This window comes from Silurus meridionalis, chromosome 6 (genome assembly GCF_014805685.1).
Source record: "Silurus meridionalis isolate SWU-2019-XX chromosome 6, ASM1480568v1, whole genome shotgun sequence".
In the NCBI taxonomy this organism is placed as follows: Eukaryota; Metazoa; Chordata; class Actinopteri; order Siluriformes; family Siluridae; genus Silurus; species Silurus meridionalis.
In genome coordinates, this window is record NC_060889.1 from 18,087,450 (window position 1) to 18,110,043 (window position 22,594).

The 22,594-nt window shown below is 37.7% G+C and overlaps 2 protein-coding genes across 4 annotated transcripts in view; one reads left to right on the top strand and one right to left on the bottom strand.

Moving 5' to 3' along the window:
* arap2 (ArfGAP with RhoGAP domain, ankyrin repeat and PH domain 2) overlaps positions 1 to 5,700 on the bottom strand; it is a 74,872-nt gene extending 69,172 nt beyond the window's left edge. The window contains 2 exon segments of the mRNA XM_046851240.1: positions 245 to 1,121; positions 5,417 to 5,700. Coding sequence (XP_046707196.1) covers positions 245 to 1,041 — 797 coding nt within the window. The 5' untranslated portion in view covers positions 1,042 to 1,121; positions 5,417 to 5,700.
* Positions 5,701 to 5,785: 85 nt separating this feature from the next.
* On the top strand, positions 5,786 to 15,185 carry dthd1 (death domain containing 1). 3 transcript variants are annotated; one of them, XM_046851242.1, is made up of 11 exons: positions 5,786 to 5,913; positions 6,106 to 6,144; positions 6,321 to 6,413; positions 10,509 to 10,827; positions 10,915 to 11,094; positions 11,855 to 12,102; positions 12,876 to 13,034; positions 13,127 to 13,416; positions 14,090 to 14,328; positions 14,555 to 14,612; positions 14,682 to 15,185. In XM_046851242.1, coding segments are annotated over exons 2-11 (1,902 nt in total). In that variant the 5' UTR covers positions 5,786 to 5,913; positions 6,106 to 6,142; the 3' UTR covers positions 14,996 to 15,185. The 3 variants fall into 3 exon arrangements, with proteins under 3 accessions (XP_046707198.1, XP_046707200.1, XP_046707197.1); XM_046851244.1 differs by having other exon boundaries at positions 5,892 to 6,018; XM_046851241.1 differs by lacking the exons at positions 5,786 to 5,913; positions 6,106 to 6,144; positions 6,321 to 6,413 and adding exons at positions 7,775 to 8,510; positions 8,626 to 9,253.
* Positions 15,186 to 22,594: the final 7,409 nt, after the last annotated feature.

Consider the following 22,594-nt stretch of genomic DNA (forward strand, 5'->3'; position numbering starts at 1 on the left):
CTGGACCTAAGATAATTTAGCATGATCTATCCACCTACATACATGTTTCTGGACAGTGCAAGGAACCTGCAGGAAACCTACATAAACAGAGGAAGGATCTAAACCCTGGACACTGAAGATGTGAGGCAGCTTCTATCTCTTTGCTTTCTACTACCATTATAAAATGTTTCTGCACCCAATACATTTTAAACACACGTAAAAGAAATAAATTGTGTTTGAAGCGGTATATTAAGCAATAACGTACCGGTCATTTGGTGGTATCATGGGGTGTTCTGGGATCTCTGGCACAGGCCTGTGCCGTAGCTTGAAGGAGCGTGTGGGCCTTGGATCGGAAGCTGAAAATGGGCTACTCTCGTATATATCATTTTCCACCATTTCTCCCAGGAATCCAGTTGCGCAATCTTCCGAGTTTACATCATATTTTACACCCGAGACTGGCTGTGCGAAGGAAGGCGTAACCTCCCAATCTGAGGGCAGAGAGTGTGAGGAAGGTGACAGTGAAGCATTGCTGCTAGCCAAAGAGGCAGATCTGGAACCTGAAGAGGATGCTTTGTAATTGCTACGTGGGAGTGTGTGGGAGGCAGTTGAGATAAAACCAGGGTCATGTCTTAGCGCTTTCTCTTTACCAGTCCTTGCAGGAAGAGTCTGGGTTCCAGGCAATCTGTTGATTTCACCAGTGTTGTTTGTGTGTGGATTTTGAGAGATGGCTACTCTCTTCCCTTTCTTAAGGAAGATAGTTCTCGGAAATGGAACAGGCTTTTTCTTCCCTCCTGCCATCTCAGAACCTTCCTCATAACGATCTCGTGCCATGAGGACCTCGAGGTTGTGTAGGATCCTCCGCCGATGGCCAGTGGGAAAGTGAGCCAGCTGCAGGAGCTTTTCCTCAGTAAGGTCCCTGCAGTCTTTAAGGGTGTAATACCCTGCCTGAGTAAAGCTGTTGGCATACTGAGGCAAGTGAAGGCTGGAGAGCCAGCAAGAGATCTCCTCACTTGGGTCCAGGGAGAGAGAGGAAGGGAAGCCATCCGAACCTTCATTGGTCATGGCAGTGACAGTATGAGCAAAGTTGTCTGAAGGGGTGGTGCCATGAGTGAAAAGCTGTGTTTAGAAAGGAACAGCACTCTCTAGAGGAAAATAAACATTATAAAATGGTTAATAAACAAAAAATGGAAGGTGACTATGACAACATTCTCTTTAAAGTTTTCACCCATTAAGCCCAGTATACACACATTTCTGATAGTCTAGTTTGTTTTTACATACATGGCATCCAATCATATGAAAACAGACAAAATACAGACAAAATAAAAAATAGAAAAATGTTGTCAGCCTGCCAACCTGCATTATGTTTATTTTGCATGCCTTATGGCTGTACCGGACCCCCATGTTTATCATGGTTGCTGACCATTTAGTGGTAATCTCTTTTTTTCCCCATACTATAACACTATAGTGCAAATTTCCAGACTATGATTCACCCTGTACTCGTCCTGAATCCACTGCTATGGCGGTACTGTATAATCCACGCTGCAAAAGAAGATATCTGGATAAAACCCGAGTGTAACATCATGCAATAGTTTAAACTCATTGTTAGTCCACCTGAATGGATTTTTTTTTTTTCCATTAAGACCATTTTCAACCACGAAAAAAGTGATTACTATTTTGGTCATATTGGTGGTTTATGCATTTCCCCTTCTCTGTGTTTTAGCACATGTGCTTAATATTCATTCTGAGGCCTCTGACATCACACTTTACAGAATTAGAACTATCTTATTCTTTTTTTTTTTTTTTTTTTGCGCTTGGGGTATGTGTACAGATATTTTTCAACCGTAGTTTTGTGTAAAATTTTTGACAGCAAACTGGTTAAAAAAGAGGCTTTTAGAAATTCTATTCATTTCATTTAATTCTAATGATTAATAATGACGTTAAATAAATCTACAATCCATATTAGGAATAAAAATGTACAAACCATTTATAGAAAGAAAAAAAAAACTGTTAACAGAATTTTAATCTGTATCTCTGATCTATTGTTTCTATCCCCAACCCACAAGAGCTGATTAGTACAAAAAACAGGACAGGTCGATAACTAGGCCATGCACATGCATGCCACACTGTGGTTAACCATTCTGTCGTCATTACCTGACAGAAATGAAGCCACTTTTTTTTGCAACTAGTGATCTCTTTCTTTTGTTTAGTTGCTGTGTGTTATATTTTAGATTATATGTCTAATTTACCACGTAATGTAAAATTCAGCAAAGATGTGATACTCTGATCAAATAAATGATTTAAAAATGTAGAACGAGATGCAAAAGCACAAAAACTTTTCTCTGTTTCACAAGGCCTTATAAATTAACCTCTCTGCTTCTGCAATTTCCACCAGTCACTTCTTCTTTTAGGCTTTAACATGTATTATACATTTAGCCAAAGCGTTTACCACTTCTGAAAATGATATCTAATACATAAGCTGATCTCAAGTGCATGGGAATTTTATACGGATATATTTAAAGTTATGGTACTCAAGATGCAGTAGAAAGTGGCATGAGAACAAGACAACGTCACCGAGGAGGTCATTTACACATCACAACGAAAGCAACTGAAGGTGGTCACACATATATACTCACATGGCTGAGAAAAAAAAGAATCGGTTTCTAGCATCAACCCTGTACCAACCACAGGATCTACAAGAGAGCTGATGTGATGAATCGATGTGCCTACACAACACATCTAAAACACTCCGTTTGCTACATTGCTGCAGTTCTGCTTCTGTTAAACCACTGCACATGTACAAAACCCCTAATCACACCTCTGTCTAAACGCCTAGTACCCAAGTTGCTTTTGGTTCTCAGACTGGTGAAGGAAAAAAAAAAAAAAACTCTTCCTGCTCAATTGTGTGAACCCTTTCCAACCACTCTCCAACCCACATTTGCCATTTCGACCTCTCAAGCGTAGTAAACCTGGTTTTATAAGAATGAATACGTGCTCCAGAAACATGACCAGCATTAATTCTTAATAATATTAATAATAATAATAATGTCTCTTTTACTGTGCTTTGTCACTGCATGGGCATGTTGGTTTATTTTGGACATATTTTTAATAAGTCTTGTGTAATTCCCCCAATTTCAACCCGGTATACAATGTGCGGAAGCAGCGAATGCATCATTTTAATTAGAACATTATTAGTTTTAATGTCCTAAAGTTTCCGCATTTATTTTCATCGCTTATTAACAATTTAGAATCAAGAGTTTTGCCAGCAATCCCAAATCACTATCATAATATTTCGATCTATATTATCTAGAGATTTGATCATACGAACACGGGGGGAAAAAAGCATTGACAGCAACTGTTAGTAGTTTTGTCTAATTAGACAGGAGTACAATAATTTGATGGGAGTGTAGTCACTCTGTTAATCAACATGTGGCTATAAATTTGCTTATGCAATTAATTATATTGAGAATTCTAAAAGAAAATAATAATAATAATAATAATAAAGTGATAAAGTAACCACAGAAACCATTAGAGTAAGAAGATTCATAAAAAAGATAAATGCAGCATTTGAGGAACAAAAAATAAAAAGATGGGGGAAAAAAATGGTATTCACTGCATAATGCTGGCAATGAAGACAACCACAGCTTAAACACCAGCAGATTTATAGACCGGTAGAAAACCCCAGTTTAATTTCCAGCAGATTTGAAGACCAGAATAAGACCACGGCTTAAACACCAGCAGATTTGAAGACCAGAATAAGACCATGGCTTAAACACCAGCAGATTTGAAGACCAGAATAAGACCATGGCTTAAACACCAGCAGATTTGAAAACCAGAATAAGACCATGGCTTAAACACCAGCAGATTTGAAGACCGGAAGAAGACCACGGCTTAAACACCAGCAGATTTGAAGACCGGTAGAAAACCCCGGCTTAAACACCAGCAGATTTGAAGACCGGAAGAAGACCACGGCTTAAACACCAGCGGGTTTGAAGACCGGAAGAAGACCACGGCTTCAACATGTATGACTGCAAATATCCCATCCATTTGGAAAATGCACTATGGAGATGTTCATCTAGGTGTATACACTGCTCCTATTCAGAACTTTGTTCAGAATAATAAAGGGCAAAAGCACTGACTCCCACACAGCCCCATCTTCCTTTAGTTTATTTAAACAAAAACACAAAAAAAAGAGGCCTGAATTTTTTCCTCCTATTCCCTGAGCGTGTTTAAGCACGCCCTAAAGTTACACACTCAGTTCAAAGCAAGGTACGTCCTGGCAAAAAAAAAAGTGTGCATCAGCAGTATTTGCACTTCTACATTAGAATGTGTCATAACAATAACTAACACTTTTGTTTTTAGCTTTTGCACTTTGCACAGAGCTGCATGTTTCAGTTCTAAACCATCAGGGCTGCGTAGTTTAGTTCGCATCTGTGGAGGCCCGAGGATAATCAGATTCAGCTTAATAATGGTCTTGTATAAAGCTTCTCTCCACCGCACCACCAGGTCTCGGCTTTTTTCACGGGCATGATTAACACCACCTTCAAAACTAAAGACCTGAATCACATAACACACTCATATCTAGGCTGGTCCAGTTCCAGGTTCAGATATGATGTCGATCATGACTCGAAAAACATGAGGTCCCGCACGATATTTCAGCTCTCTTTCATTTATCGTTTCATTAAAAAAAACATTGAAAAAAAGGATTCTGTCTCTTTCGAAGACTTTGACCAAACGGGGGTCACTTTAGGAGATGGAAGTTGCAATGAAAACTTGTCAGAAAAGGAAAAAAATGATGTTGCATGGTGTCACGTAGTGTATATTAAGGCGTTTTAAACCTAAAGACCAAGAAGAAGAAGAGACCCAACATAGTTGACAAGAACCTGATTTCCTTGAGAATTCATTTATAACAATTAGAAAGTATTCTCTTACCTTTTATTCTCTGAGTGAGTGGTGTGTGTGTGTGTGTGTGTGTGTGTGTGTGAACACAAGGGAGGAAAACTGAAACACTAAAGCATTAAAAAAATAAGGTGGTGTTGTGACTCATACACACTTGGCATCTTATTCTTTACAGCCCTGGAGCAAAGTCCAACTTTTTTTTTTTTTTTGTTATTACTCGACCTTCAAAATGTCACTTTATACAAGATAACAATTTTATACCTACAGTAAGTGGATCAGGGAGCAAATCAATGCAGTTTCATTCTGTGTATCAGTTCACGGCATCAAGCCTGTTTTGTTTTTAAAAAGATACATAAATATATTAAAAAAGGAGAAAAAAATAAACACTCAACAGGTGATCTGAAGTGCGTGTTTGCTTAAGGAGAGTCGGGGCTTTTAAAGGGACTGAGAAAAGCGCAAAATGAAACCGAGAAGCTACAAAATAAACCTTTTCCCTGCAGCTGTGTAGAAAAGCATTTCAGTGGTGTTCTACATTACTCACCTCAAACACAGGCCGTTTCCACACTCAATCCACTTTACAGCCTGACTGCGCTCGTGCTTTTCTTCTTTCTTTTTTTTCCTATAACAGTCTCTTTCCACTTTCCTTTTTCTGTTTAGTTACCAAAGCCATGTCGGCGTGCTGTAGAATAGTTTTGTAGTGTGGAAGCTACAGCATTCATCCGTTCCGCCTTCTTTCCGCTTTAGAAACTGCCCAGAAACGCGCCTGTACCTGAGCGCGCGCGCGCACACACACACACGACTCAGGACACGCACGTGCACCAAATAAAAAAATATATAAAATTATTTATGTATATATATATATATATAGAGAGAGAGAGAGAGAGAGAGAGAGAGAGAGAGAGAGAGAACTGCACTCTCACAGTCTCTCTGTTGGTAAAACGTGGATAATTGTTTCGGGTTTGGTTCACAGTCCTATAAAGTGTGTGTGTGTGTGGGTGGGTGTGGGTGTGCGCGGGGTTAAAAATTGAATCCCTCAGGGTAGGAATTCTGCAACACCATTAACAAAAATATAGTTTGCATAAATGTTTTGTTGTTGCCGTTGTTTTAGAACACATCGTTTTTTTTTTTTACAAATCCATATATGTAAGAAATCGTTTTATTTTTCTTTCTTTCTTTTCTTTTTTCTATTTTTTTTACTTTTTTGTATTATTTGTTCGTTTTTTGTTGTAGTGTCGCAGGATGGCCAAACGAGGGCAGTGTTTTCGTCATGTGAGATTGCTATTTCTGACTTATACAAACAAATGTTTATACTCTATGTACATAATGCAATGTTAGTAAAGTCTTCTCAAATGTCTACTCTCGTGTAAAAGAGTTTAGGTTCATTAGAAATTGTTCCCCAGTGGCTGTAATACCTGCTACTGAATCTCACTTTATTCTGACCTCAGGTGGACTGTGTGGTGTTTCTGTAAATGTTCTCCCATGCCCGTATGGATTTCCTCGGTGTTCTTTGGTCTCCTCCAACCTACCAAAACGTGCCAGTGGGTGGTTTGAATACAGTACATTTTTGTGTTACAAAAATGCGAGTTTACATGTAGTCCACATGATAGACTGGTGTCCATTCCTGATTGCTCGCTGTTTTTAGGATAGACCGACAAGGGGGAATTTAATTTTTTAACACCAAACTCAATAAAACTGTCAAATTGGTCTAATGCACATTAAATCTTCTGTGTTAAATGTTGCATTTTGACCCGCAATTTCAAAAAGCTTTGCTTTGACACAATAAAGGCCTCCATTTGAATATCAGCTTTGAACCTGGTTAAAAATATCTAGGGTTAGTTTATTAGCAACACTACATGCTTAGGCATACTCAATTATGAATCATTAGAATAAGTATTATTTATCAACCTGAATATGAACAAATAAATCTGAAGCATCTGGAGCATACTGTAGTTACACAAGGAGTATATAATGGACATTTATTAAGGGCAGAAAAATATTTGTATCCTAGCTAGACTCCTAAAGGTTCTGTGCATTCATTAATACTCGATCGATAGGCTTCAAACTGAACAATTGGCGTGAGTTACCCCAATTATGGATTTTGGAAGTTGAAACAGATTTAATGTAACATAGATGTAATGAACATTTTGTGAAACTTGACTTATTTTAATTTAAAGACTTCAAACGAAGCAATTAAAAAGAATCTATACATTAAAATAAATAAGGCTGGTTATTCAGTCAGGACGAAAAGTAATGGCACCAATTATACCTTTGTACCACAAACTATTGATTGTTAGAACATGAGACTACTTTAGGAAAAGGCTTAACGTCATGTTGACTTTTTGGTACCCATGTATATATATGTGTGTGTGTGTGTGTGTGTGTGTGTGTGTGTGTGTGTGTGTGTGTGTGTGTGTGTGTGTTGTAGGCATGAAAACATGCCTTAAATCAGCCATCTACAATCATGGCAGTCATTTCTCTGTTATCAGACCCCGTAAAAGGACATAATAATCTAGCACGTTTTCTGTAAGCACACAGGCCTCTACACAACATGCTGAAATTTTAGCATGCTGATTTTCTCGGCGCTTATGAAATATTCACTGAACAGCTCTCAGCTTATGAAATGTGAGGCTACACATTTCCCCCATTATCTGCAGTTGAGCTTTAACAGATTTCTGTGGTAGCTCATTCCCAAAGTAATTGGCTCTCAGGCTGCAGAAGCTGTGGGTGATTTTGTTCAGTACATTCCGACAAAGCATCTGAGGGCATCGGAGCAGGGGAGAGCTAGAGAGAGAGAGAGAGAGAGAGAGAGAGAGAGAAAATAGGCATACACTTAATGTGAACATGTAGCTTTCATCCTATATATTAAATATATGTATGTTCCTGCTTATTTATAATGAGGTCATTGGTATTTATAAGAAAATGTTAATGTAGGCAGAGAAAGTGAGACAGACAGAGAGAGTTAGAGAGTGCGACAGAGGCATAAATGTCTGACGAAGACTAAAAAGCATTTTATGTGCAGCCTGTCAGAGCAGAGGCCATTCTTAAACATACCCATTACTCTTTTTTTAGGGTCCTTCGTTGCTAAGGGCCCGCTTTGTCTTTAGGCACACCCTCTTATTGCTATGGTCACCCATTTTTACTACACCAAAACTGTAAATACTGCCAAATCTGAGAGAACAGACAAAGATAGAAAGGGGAAGACTGAACAAAACAGAATCACAGGCAGTCAGTGGTATTTTCTGAAAATAGACATTGACAGGAGCCAGTTGTCGGATCCACAATGCTGAGGGGAAATTTTAATTTTGGATCATGTCCTGAGGACAAAATTCTGAACATGCTGCAAGTTATAATCCAAAGACTAGATGAACTATTACATTCAGAGAGAACCAGCAACACAGAGGCACCTGGCTCAACGTTTACCCAAGCTTTTGTGCATCCTCCTGGGCATGGAGATTCAGCAACAGCTCTTAGGAAAGTTCTCCATCTTTTTAAGGAGTGGAGTGTGCAACACAAACACAGAGTAGGCTCTTTGAGAGAAATACTAAGCACAACAGTACACATGTTCCTGGAGCAAGACATGCATGCAAATCATGGAAACATGCTCCCAAAGAGAGAGTCTCAAGCAAAACACCTGGGTAAGTTTTGTTATTAAGAGCAAGTCCTTCTTAGCTTTTTGCATGCATTTTTTTTTATTATTTGTACTCAGTGGCATGGTAAAATAAAAGATTTTTGTAATCAATTTCCCTACAGGAACCTCCAAAGAAGGTAATTTTCACAACCATGTCTACATCAGTGATCTGATTCAAAGTGTTTTGGGAGACGTGTACAGCATTGAGAAGACGCTGTTGATGATCACAAATAAATTGGATAGTGCGCTCAGCATCATTTCTGGAGCAAAACTGCAAAATACCGTTGCTGAGACAACAAGGGACGATCTTGTGATTCATGATCTCATGACTCATTCAAAGGACAGGCTAATCCTTCCACAGATATTTTTTAAAGAGCAGTGTGACCCTGAAAATACTGGCCAAGAGTGCACCTCAAATGTTTTGCCCCTTTTTGGTATTCAGAAATGGGTCCTTCAAAGCAATCCGACATGTCCTTTAAGGCATACCCTAGCAGAGACCCATGCTGCGTTTGAGAGAAAGACTAGCCCACATGAACTGTTAAATGAATGCCCAACTGACCTTGAAAGACGAGAAGAGGACAGCATTCTGAAGAGCCCTAGAAATTATGTCCTTGGACCTTTTGGAGAGGATGCTGGAGAGGTGAAAAAAGAACCCTTAAAGGAGGATGATGTATACAAGAAGGCAGAGATACCCAGCACAGTGATTATGGATGAATGCATAAGCTGGACACACGAATGTATTACAGTGGGGTAAAGTATCTTTTGCTGTTTTCCCTTGATGACTGTAAAAGTGTATCAAGTGTAAACGTTTTCTGTACAATGTCCATAGTTAAAATAATTTAGCAAGTTCATACTTAACAGACAGGCACAGCAACAATCATTACATCACTATGGTTTCTAATTTGAGTTTTCCTATTTAAGCTCCCAGCAGAGTGAGAGACCGGATTCTGGATTATATACAATTTTTTAAGATATGACAAATTAATTTTTCACTTTTCCAAGTAGTAAAACCCGACTGTACCTTTTTGGAGATAATTCTTTTCAATCTATTGTAGAATTTAATAAGTGATTTTTTCTTTCATGTTCACACTACAGGAAACAGTCATGGTAAAGTCTAAATGTGAAAAGATTATATACAAGAATGCATTCCTAAATGCAATAGGTATATTCTTGTTTAATTTTTATAAATAAATCAATAGAACAGGTTTAGTATCTCTGTTTTTATTTAAAGTAAAGGTATTAGCGTTAGTACAGTATCCACAATTGTAATAAAAACTGAAATGTTTGTCATTATATGATTCGAAAAGCATTTTTTTCACAGTAGACTAAGAAATAAAATCATTAGGAAAATTCATGAAATTGTTTTTCTTTAATCATCAATTTTTCTTGGTCAGGGTTGCATTAAATGCAAAGCCTATCCAGGGAATATTGCCTAAAAAGTGACATTCCTCAAGGAATGCCAGTCCAAACCTGGGTAACAAACATACACATTTCTAAACTTTACAGTAGTCTATCTTCTGGCATGTTTTGAACGTTAGGTGGGAGGAAACCAGAGAACTTGAAGGAAAGCTACACAAATCCTGGAAGAACATGTGAGGCTCCACACTGCCAGTACCCCTGTTTTAAGGATTGAACTGAGGACCCTGGAGCTGTAAATGAACGTTACTGCCACCTGTGGCACTTAAATTCACTAATCATATAGTACCTCAATTACAAATAAATTGGGTCAAATTATTTGATTATTAATAAACCGGGGTCTTCAGCCCCACTTAACCTGCATATTAATCCAGGCACAATATATATTGGATAACTGTATACCTACAAAGTGCACCTATATGGCATTTAATACAATGTTTACCAATGTTTAATGATTTTCATTTTATCCATTTTTGTTTTTAAATTTTTTCAGATATGTTCATTGGCACATGCAATATTTTAAAATGCATGTCCTAAAGGAAATCTGGCTGCATCGCTTAGAATTAATCCAAACCTTTTTTCCTCACAGTTTGACTGATTCAGACAGATCCTCCAAAGTCCTGTGCTATATAACCGCCCCCCTGGATGTCACAAAGGTCATCACATGTAAGGCAGTTGACAGCCTCAGCTCTCTCATGGTGTCCGGGTCAGAGGAGCTGGTCAGCAGTGTGTTTAAACTTGATAACTTCAGCGGCACAAAGTGTCCTTTCCCGCTTACTGTAGCTGTGCCTTTTCAGGCTTGTTACCGCCTGAATTACCGTGAGGTTGTGGTGAAAGTGGTGGACCAAGAGAAGAGGATCAGTTATGTCACCCCGACAGCCACTGAGGGCATCTATGGAGGCTGCAGGGTCTGTGATAGCAAATGACATTGTTCGATTAATTAATATCATATAATCAGCATGGATTTTTTTAACATTTGGTCTGTTTTTTCTCAGGGTACATTCACAGTGGTGAGGGTGTACACTCTTGGTGTTTTTGCAGTCTTATCACGTTTACAGAGGGAGACATTCACAATCCCAAAGAGAGGTCTGTGTCTCAAACTGAGTGTGGACTCCAGGATATGCCTAGACTATCCACCAGGATCTTTCAACACACCGGTAGTGGCTCAAGCAATGGTACTTCTAAATTAATCTGGACTATCAGTCACACATAAGTCCTACATTCCTACATTTACGTATTCTGTATATTGTTAAAAACGTATATAGACAAATTATCACCATTCATTCATATCAGTAAATATTTTACCTGGTTGTGGTTGATCAGAAAGAAACTGTGTGTGAGGCAGGAATACATCATGTACACAAATACACAAATCGATACTAGGAAAGCATACACACACTCACGCAACAGCATTACTGACACCATTGCTCCATAGATCTGTTTATTTTCCAGAAATTCTACTTCTTCATAAGTATCCTAAGGAACCAAAGATATTTTCCGTTTCCTTCAGACAATACCTTACTCATATTCATACAATGTTTTTTTAGGAAAAACTTACATAGTACATTTGTAAAAGTCCATAACCCGCAGTCTTGACATTTCAGAATTGACTTCTTTCCACTTTACTTGAATTTAAACAAATATATGTTACAAGTTTTAATAAAGCTAGCTAGTGTTCGGATAGAAAACTAAATAATTCCGGTATTTAGGAAACTTAGCTTTAGCAACACTAGACAAAAAATGCACAAGTTAAAGGCAGGTGCTCTCGTACAATGCGAAGCAAAGAAATACATGACTCTTAAATATTGTTGCGTTATCAATATATTCTGTCCATAGAACCAGAGAGCTGTCTATAACCACTAATCAAACAGCATTGGATGGGAATGACAAATACATTGTTTGAAAACACTGTTTTATTCCTTTTTAACTCCTCAGGTGCAGCCTGTAGATGCTATGCTCTTGTCTACACTGAAGTGCAGAAATGATTCCTGTAACCCAATTCTCACCACTAGCCCACTACTGTATCTGAATCACCCTTTAACTGTAAGCCCTCTACAACCTTTGACACTAACACTTCCCTGTCCTCCTGAACCTAAAAAGATGAATACAGGAGAGGAGAAAAGCTACACTTACTCTGATTGCACAGCTCTAATGCCTGACAAAATCTTATCACATCAGGTCAGGTAGAGACATCTACTTTTTCTTTGCTATGCGGCAGAATTATTTACAACTAAGACAAATTACATTAAAGGATCATTCATCCTAAATATTTATATATATATATATATATATATACATATATACAGTACAGACCAAAAGTTTGGACACACCTTCTCATTCAAAGAGTTTTCTTTATTTTCATGACTATGAAAATTGTAGAGTCACACTAAAGGCATCAAGGGCTATTTGACCAAGAAGGAGAGTGATGGGGTTCTGCACCAGATGACCTGGCCTCCACAGTCACCGGACCTGAACCCAATCGAGATGGTTTAGGGGTGAGCTGGACCGCAGAGTGAAGGCAAAAGGGCCAACAAGTGCCAAGCATCTCTCGGGGAACTCCTTCAAGAGTGTTGGAAGACCATTTCAGGTGACTACCTCTTGAAGCTCATCAAGAGAATGCCAAGAGTGTGCAAAGCAGTAATCAAAGCAAAAGGTGGCTACTTTGAAGAACCTAGAATATGACATTTTTCAGTTGTTTCACACTTTTTTGTTATGTATATAATTCCATATATAATTCCACATGTGTTAATTCATAGTTTTGATGCCTTCAGTGTGAATCTACAATTTTCATAGTCATGAAAATAAAGAAAACTCTTTGAATGAGAAGGTGTGTCCAAACTTTTGGTCTGTACTGTGTATATATATATATATATATATATATATATATATATATATATATATATATATATATATATATATATATCTTCTTTATATTTGTACTTTGTTTCCAAATAAGGGATTTAAGTGCTTCAGTAAAGGCAACCAAAAGGCTGACTAAAGATCAGCTGGTTGTCCTCGGGTGGAAAAGAAAGTACTGGATTGTTCTGGATAAAGTCTCTGTGAAGAAGCTGCAGACTGACCTTGTTTCTTTTGAGGTCTTGGAAAACTATGAACGGTATCTTTTCAACAATATGGGAGAATATATTTACACTTAACTGGGAGCTAATGGAATCGTTTGTGCTGATTGAATGGTCTTCTTTTCTCTAGGCTTATAGTTTTTCGTCTGTTCTCATCTGTAAGACCTTCTTGCTTGGTGTTATTAGCTGAGGAGCTGCAGGACTTGTTAAGAACCTGTACAGTATCCATAGCCATCCACAAAAGGCAGGAGGACCCCAGTAGTGTGATTCTGGCTGTTCTGCCCAGTAGAGATCTGAACTGGGGGCTGGCTGAGCTCCATACCCAGGCTTACTGTGAGTCTGCAGAGCAATCTGCTGAGATACTGATAAGGGAAGGGGAGCAGCTCCTGATAAAATTCAGCGGGAACATTTGCAGCACAGGTACCTCAAGGATCATACAGTATTTGCTCACAATATGTGCTCTGCCTGAATCAATCAGCTTTCCCAAAACCTCCCTCATTACTCAAACCATTGAGTTACACCACTAATTTCACAAAAGATAGCTAATAAGTAGGAAATGAAACACAAGACATGCTGTTATAGAGAAATAATCAATGATGGGTTATTATGAAGTGACTTTACCAACCAAAAGTTTCATATTTATCACCCAAAGTGCTTCATTTCTCTGATATCACAACTAATTGCCACCAGTTACCACCTTCTTTTAAAAAAAAATAATGATACGTCATACATTTTTTTCATAGTTACAGTATGTTGTTGAAAGCCCATGAAACAAGTTAGTTCCTGTTAGAACTTACACAAGACAACGATAAACAGCTGTTACCTCAGCATTTGCTCTCTTTTCAAGTTAATTAGACATAAAAATATATTGTTATTTGTTATAAATAGCTTGTATATAGCTTATTTTGTTACAGAAAAACTACAGTGTTTAGTTGTGTGTGTGCGTTTTTTTTATATTCTGAACATATAAACATACAAAGCTCAGTGATGAAGCTTTTTACCATTTCTTCTAAAGTTACATTACTGTGAACTGCATATTTAGTATAATTTGGGTTCTTTTTGGATTTGTGACAACATGTACTTGTTTGTACAGGTGACCAGTGCACAAAGCCTCGAACCATTACATTTCACATTCAGAGGAGGAATTGGCTGTGTTTGCAGCTGAAGGAAATGGATTCATTTGGAAACTATAGTTCACCTTATTACAAAGGCATGGCTCTACTGTTCCATATCCCCAAAGATCAGTTGGTTTGGAAGGAAGACAAAGCAGTAATATCAGAAGAATATTGCTTAGGACCACCGGTCTGTAAGCTGCCACTCACTCTTCCAAAGGTGATACAATGCAAAGCTTAGGTTTAGATTATATTGTAATGCTTGTAACATGTTCAAATTTTTCCTTTTATGATCCAAAACTTGATCAAATTTATTTGAGTTGATCTGATATAATACTTCTACCTCTTTCCCTGACCTATAATATAATGGGACAGTTTTACTCTAGCTCAAAGAGATCCCATGGATTTTTGTTATGAAAAGAATTTGTTGTTGTCTTATTTTCCAGACAGTGAAAACCCTATCTCGGCCAATCAGTGCAAAATTCTTGCAGCATGATCAGGCAGGTAAGTAGAAATATTTAAATCCGCCCTCGCTGTGAATTTTTATGCACCCTTATTCTTTGCTTCTGCTAGAGCCCCTCTGTGATGAGCTGCTAGCCTGGCTCTGTAGTGAGCTGTCTGAAGAAGATGCATCCCTGCTGGTCATGTGCCTTCGCCTGCGCCGCTCATCTGTCCAGCTGGCCCGTCTCAGAGCCCCGAACAGCCTCACACTGCAGATTTTCAACATCCTGACCACATGGAGACAAGCACTGCCTTCCATCACACCAAAATGCCCTTTGCTTGCCCACTGTCTGACCCGAATCGGCAGACCAGAGCTGGCTGCAGAACTGCTAAGAAAAGGGTGTGCAGTGGAAAGGAGTGAGATGAGAAGCACAGAAACAATATGAACATGAAATCGAAAATGTAATTATTTTATCAACTTTCACGATGGGAAATTTTTATTCATTCTGTTCATTTTTAATAAAAGAGTTGTTAAGCTTGACACAAATAAATGCAACATTGTAAATAGGATATTTAAATATGGGTTTGTGTTGCTATGAGAGAAAATAAAAAACTGATCAAATTTCCCAACACATTTCCAAACACCTAAAACTAAAGCAACCCCAGACAAGTGATGTTGCCCAACTAGACCAGCAGATGGCAGTGTTGTAACGTTAATAACATTTCCTACAGCATGCTCGGCCATGAACTTCCTACAGTTCTCTGTGAAATGGATAACCTGCTATGGCTCACTCTGATTAAGCTTATGTAATTATATTTTAATATTAATTTATACCAAATAAGTATAGTTGCGTTTCCTTATATCATAATAATACTGCATGCACGTTTTCAGACCGCGGTTCGCCAGTGCGCATGCGCTTCCTAGCACCCCGCCGTCCGCGTGACTTCGGTTGCTTTTGGTCGAATCAGTGACGTCACCGTCACGTAGCACTTGAGGCACGTGGAGCAGTGGATGCACTGGCTTTAGGCAACTTACCGTAATATTTCGATATGACAGACCAGCGAAGTCATGCAGGAGTAGCAATCAAAGTGATTTTTGTCTTAAAAAGTGCGACGTTCCACCTCAGATTATTTAATTGATTAAGCAAAACATGAAAAATTTGGATTTTATGTTGATTTTAATTAAAAGTATAATTTTTATCTGGTGAATTAAAACGTAATGATATGTTATAATGAAGTATAAAATACAGCAATGTACATTCATCCTCCAAAATTGTCCTGTTTCAGGTGGAAATCATTAATGATACACGATGCGAATTATTAAAAACGTTCTCTTGGCTCTCAGTGACTGTATATAAGCGCCGATCTGATTGTAAGCGCGTATATTAGGGCCGCATCGTCCCCTGGACAGCCTCGAAGCCCGCGCCAGTTACGTCTTCTTTTGGAGCAGGCACGCTGCAACGTGACTGATGGGCCGCGTGCGGCAAGCTCCTCCTCCAGCAGCCAATCAGCGCAGGCCTGGGCGTGAATTGGGTGGATTTGGGAGCGCGGGCAGCCAATGGGAAAGGCGTATTCTACCAACTTGCGTTGGAACGCGCAGGAACGTGGACTACTGCGTGTCTGGTGTGGCACAGGGAAGCGAAAAGTGTGCTACACAATCAGCGCTCAAGAGCGACCTTGAAGCAAACGTGAAAAACCCACCTTAAAACAGATCTAATTTTGAGACTGGATCGGAACAGGAGATCTAAGAGAAGAGTCTTCTCTGCAGGGCTGGAGAGGTAAGATCAGTCATTTTAATATCGTGATCTAGACTTCCCTGTTGTGATGTTTTTGTGCTGTTTAAAAGCGGTTTGTTTGTCATTTTACTGGAGATTTGAATGAAATCATGTGTTTGTATGATATTTTATATCTGTCTGTGCCGGATGGTAAAACGATGACTTAGTCATTGTTACTATTTTGGTGATGTTATGTAGACATATTAATGTCCCACTTCACTCAAAGGGCGAGATTGAGATTGCTGCCTAAAGCAGATCGTAGTCCCAACATTAGGGGTAACTCAGATCCTACTAACCAGCAAACCCCTGCTGAGTGAAACAGCTTAGGACAGCATAATGCTCACAGCCCAGTGAGCCCATACTAACTCCACCTGCAGCACCCAAACATACATTACAAACAATTACACCCATCACATCCGAATGCAAAACAAAACATGTCACTTAAATATATGATATGGGCAACAGCTGTTTTTTTTTAATAGCTTATTCATGTGTTATGTTCAAATAAGCATCAGATGACCAAATAAGATGGACTTCATTCGACCATTTTGACTGAGCAGGTGAAGCCCGAGTCAACTTTCATTTTGTTGTTTGTTTAAAGCAGCAATATCTATTAATTTGTAATTTTGCCATGTATGGTGGATCAAATTAAATTTTATTTGTCACATACACATACATACAGGGTACGACATGCAGTGAAATACTTTTTACGATGGTTTGGCATGAGGGAATAGGATGGGGAGAAAAATAAAACAACAAGAAGGCAGATAAATAAAGTATAAAACTATATAAAATATAAGAATATGTAAAGATATATATGAGAAAAAATGTGTATATACAAAATATGCTTATGGCAGTAAACAGTAAATCAATAACAATTTAAGGTGGTTTAAGGTGGATAAGTGTCATTTTAGTTTGGAACCAAAAAACTGATGGTGATAGAAATATCATGGATCTGATTTATCATGCACATATTTATTATACTGGAACTATCGGTTATCTGCAAAAATCCATACAGATAGTTTTTCCGGGATGCGTTATACAGTACTACCTCTATTCGGTCATACAGAGCGGCCTCTAGTGGCGAATCACTTTTTTTTTTAAATTCATTTTAGATGTAATTTTTTTTATTTATTTGTAGTGTTAATATTTGCATGTCTTATTTTTCTCAATATTTTAGCACATTCTTATGATTCAGTACTTTTTTTTATAATAAAGTTCAGTACTATATTACGTGGAGTGTTATGGGTTTTTTTTTTTTTTTTTTTAATCCGGTGCCCTTTTTAAAAACTACTGGTTAATTTATCAGTCACCTCTAATAAAAAAAATGGGTATGTTGTTTGTGGTGGCTTGTTAGTGTTAATTTGAAGTTTGAAATGACGTCCTACCGTGGCACGTTTAGTAGGTGCAGTGGGAAAAAAACACATGACCATCATTAGGAAAGTATGTCTTTTGTTTGCTCTATCAGAACATGTAAAGCTCATAAAACTCTAAAGCTATAAAACACAAAAATTAAATGCTACTTTAACTGCACTTTTACAGTTAGTATTTCATAGCTGAGTGGCATTTCGGACTTAAATGCAGGACAGCAACAACAATGACTAGTGTTATCAAGGTACTAGCCAGCTAACACTGGTTAAATTCATTTTAACATTGATGGTTACCTTCTCAAAACAGATATTAGTCCAGTAAGAGTAACACAATAGTACCCTGTGCGAATAAACATGTTTATGAGTAGAGTAGGTTGACAGTACACTGTTCACAGTGTGTGTGTGTGTGTGTGTGTGTGTGTGTGTGTGTGTGTGTCCATGTTGATTTTATTTCACTGTATACTGGAAATGAGCTGATCATTTGAAAGACACGCTCAAGATGGCAAGTTAAAATATTAAGTAGAGGGTGTGTTGTCTCTGTGGTTTTACTACATGGAGGTGGGGAATTACAAGTTTCAACTGCACTTCAGGTGGTTCATTTAATTAATCGTCACTTACAACAGTAGGCTTATAGTTGACTACTTTGTTACAGGAAAAACCTGCTGTGAACTAGCTTTTGGATGGATTTGTTACTATGAGTTGGTTGTAAACATAACATACACACAAGGTGAGGGCATGCAATGGGAGGAGAACCAAGCAAACTACTTCCATGTTAGATGTACGTCAGCATTACCTCAATGAATATTGATGTTACAGGGTTGCGGTTTTGTTACATCCAATTGCAAAGTCTATATTGCACACTATACTTACAAAAAGCTTATATTCTATTTCTAATAGTGTTTTATTAACGCTAGTTTGTATTACAATTACCAACCATTTCTTCAAAAAGTTGCTATGTTTGATTGCTGTATCCTTTACAATAAATTGTAATTTATATTAGACACGTGTGCATCAGGACGGGGGCTCCTGTGGCACACAACAAAATAAAATCACAACAAGAATTACTTTAATGACTATTAGACATAAAGATGATGTTTTTCGGTGGTGTACTCACACGTGATTTCTGTGCTCATTTATTGAATGCTTTATTCTAGTTCGAGTAAAACTCTTTTTGCATGTTCATTATTTTATTTCCAAAACCATATGTTGAATGTTTATAAAATCTGATGACATTTGAGCCAGTTTGAGGCAGTAAATATTTCAAAAGCATTTAAAGAATGGCAAAGATTTGCTTTCTCAGAGCTGGTTTTTAGTCAATTAGGAAATGCATGCAAATGGAAAATAATTAAGATGGTAGGAAAAAAATGACTACCTTGTCGATACATCTTATACATGGCAAACAGCACATTTCCAGATAACTTTGCAGCCAGTGACAAGGTGCAAGTCATCAGGAAGGTTTTTATGAGAATTGTGAGAGAAAACTTAAATGCCAAGCAGATGCTTACCTCATGAGGGGCAGCTTCAGCTGGGGCTGATTGACTTTTAGATGTTAGAAAACCTGTGGTACCCAGACCAGTGTTTGAAATACTGTTTCTTCATCATGAATTGGCATTACGTACTAGGGGTTGTATGAAGGTGAAAAAGTCCCAAGTGTGAAGTCCACAAGAATAACTTGTAATAAATAAAGGCCAAACTCAAAACTTATGAGAAGCCATTTTCATATCGCCATCTGCAGCCACCCACCTCTATTGAAACAAAGTAACTCTAACCTGAATATACAAAATGAGTCACACTTTATGAAAGGAAGGGTTCCTGTTGATACACATAGGTGACCAAAGCAACTTATGGCACGAACGATTTACTTAAAAGTTGTTGCGTTTAGATGATTGTTTAAACATCTTGATTTAATGTCTTTTATGAACATTTCACTTGATTCCTTTTCCTCTAGTCGTTTGTTCTGGTAGGTTTTTCTTGCAAAAAAATTGACAACTGGACCAGTTCCTATTAGACCCAAGTGTCTAAGTGAATTGGCTTGAGAGCTGTAAATGTATGTGTTGTATTGTATTGATGTATCTCATTTTGGCTTGGCTGACCTCCTGCCAAGTTATGTTTGAGATACAGAATAACTCCTAACAAGCAGAAGAGCTTTTTTAAGAGAATTTTGACTTTGTCTAGTTTGGTTTCAAGTAGATTTCCAACAATTTCCGTGGATTGGAACTGTTTTTTAAAAATTAAATATGTAAGAGGGTTTTAAATGGAAAAAACATGCAGGATACATGCATAAATGACCCACGTTTAATGCGAAGTAGCTGATACTGTAATCATAGTTTGATTATGACTACAAAACATACACATGACTTGGTGCTGAGTGGACAAGTACAATATGTACAATATTATCAAAAAGGTTCCTAAATAATTTAGTTTATTTCCTAAACTAAAAATAATTTGTAACCCATGAGGCTTATACATAAAGCCACAAAACACTAATCGTGGTTTCATGAGCACTTTTAACATACACACATTTTTATTCAGAAGCTGAATTACTCCCCACTTGACACTTGATTCATTTATATTTAAATATTTACTCACATTTGCAAATAACATTTAACAGCATTCTGTCTAAGCATATCTGTTTATCTTTGTTCTTCCTTTGTGTTGTCTTCTGCATGACTCTGACTATTGTATTTATTAAGGCATAATAGCCATTTTATAGTACATGGGTTAGCGCTATGGTAGGCAAAAACATTTAGCTTATCAAGAAATTGTAGTTGTTGTGGCTTTATCAGCTATTGTGAAGAACAAAAGCCCTCTGGTCCCCAGTTCTTTTGAGTTAGATGGGAGAAGTCAGTAGCACAAGTGGCCAATAACAGAGTATCACCATTTAAGCCTTCACTCGTTTGTATTACAGCAGCTGTGTACTATTTTTAATTGCAAGTTCCCAAAGTTCAACCGAAGTGCATTAAATGATTAAAGGTGCTTCAAAGCAGTACTTGAACATGTCCTCTACAGTAATTCTCACAAACTGAGAAAATCCCTTTTGTGCGACAGAATCTGTTGCAGATTCTGGTTATTAGTGGCAAACTAGGGGGGGTGTGCAGTAAAACAGTAACAAAGCTGAAATTATATGGTCACAATAAAGCATGACTTTGCTTAATTTAAACATAAATGTGCAGTTTTTCTGTGGGCTATTCATGATTTTCTTTGGATTGTTCTTCAGTGAAGGTGTACTGTGTTTAATTTAGACAACAGGGCCAAAGACAATACTTGTGGAAAGATGTTAATTGTCCTGCAAACTATCTCTTAGAATGTATGATTATGGTACTGAATTATATTTGGTCATGGCTAAAGACAAAAAATGGCACGAATCGCAGAGGGAAAGGTTAAAAAAGAGTAGGAATCAAGAAAACTTTTCGTCAGATCATCAAAGAATACTTTTCGTCAAATCCTGTGGGTCGAAATACAAATAAAAAGTGCTTAGCTAGACATATTTTGTACACGACTGTATGTGTGAGCGTGTATACTTAAATAATGAATATAGAATCTGAGACTTCTATTCGGCCACTTTATCTAAAAAAAAAATCGGAATTAGATATACATAATTGTTTAGTTTTTCATGGTGTATTTTAGCTAGCATGGAATTGAATGGGCTAGTTGCATCTGTATTGACCTCTGAGATGCACAATGTTTTTGGTGAAATTCACCGACCTACTCATCTGGTATTCAGTCACATCAATGTGCACTATCAACTTTTTCACTCTCATAACACTTCTGAAATACTGAGGAAATGGGAACAGATAATAATGTCCTCAGAGTGCAAAATATTTAGGCCACATCTCAAAAGGCTTGCTGCTGGTGTACTTTGTCACTGTGGGTTTATGATTAACTTGTGGGTTTAATGCTTTTCAGTAACAGTCCTTAGCGCACTGTTCAGTTCGGGATGCAGCCTTGAATCTGTTTGATTAACTGACCACTGACAGTCATGACATAATCCATGCAGTGGAGAAGAGATCAGCACAGCCAACATTATACTACGTTCCTCTTTAAGTAGCTTGCAGTAGCAGTTCTCTTCCAGAGAGGGCAACGTTTGGCTAAATGTGGGACATTGCTAATTATCTAATAAGAGAACAATTCATTTTTATATTAGCACCATATAATATGATAGATAAGTAAAAGTAATTTAGATCAGTAGATCTGTAGGAATATTTCTACGGTTCTTAAATATAACCCGAGAAATTATTATCATGGTCCTCCATCTTAATATTCACTTCAACTGCATAATAAAGATGAATCAGCAAGACACTTCAGAAAGGCAGAACATTGTTCATGCATGGTTCAAAGAATAGAAGCAGTGACTCAATTTGGTGTGTCAGATACTATTTTGAGGGTAATTATAAACATGTTCATTTGATTGGATTTTGGATCTGACGTTCATAACCATAACTATTCACTCATTAAAATAATGTTTAATTTTTCCACACAGCATATGTGTACTGAAGCAATATCCATGATTTTCACAAACCAGCTTGTGTTTACAAGATCTAAACATACATCTCCATGCTAATGTACATTCAGCAGTATGAGGGACATCTACTTCTGCTGAGAATCAGGGAGGGTGTCATGGTTCCTTCCTTATTATTCTTTACATTTTTCTTCTCTTTTTTTTTTTTTTGCACCATCAAACGCTGTCACCATCTAATTAACATGAAAGGTGATTAAACACTGGTTTACACTCCATTTAATGATCGCTGTAATTTTCTTATCAGTCTTTCAGCTCAAAATCTCTGTGGAATTGAGTTTCTAGACAACTTGGTTGAGTTCTTTAAACACATTCCTCAGACACAACCTTCTGCAGCACCACTATTTTTATTTTCCCTATTGAAAATTTTCCTATTTATTTTTT

Bases quoted from the DNA above. Each gene is read 5' to 3' on its own strand.
- dthd1 (XM_046851241.1), top strand. From the start codon at position 8,156: ATGCTGAGGGGAAATTTTAATTTTGGATCATGTCCTGAGGACAAAATT. The intron at 9,254-10,508 runs GTAAAGTATCTT...TTTTCCTCACAG, and splicing joins CACGAATGTATTACAGTGGG to TTTGACTGATTCAGACAGAT. The intron at 11,095-11,854 runs GTACTTCTAAAT...TTAACTCCTCAG, and splicing joins CGGTAGTGGCTCAAGCAATG to GTGCAGCCTGTAGATGCTAT.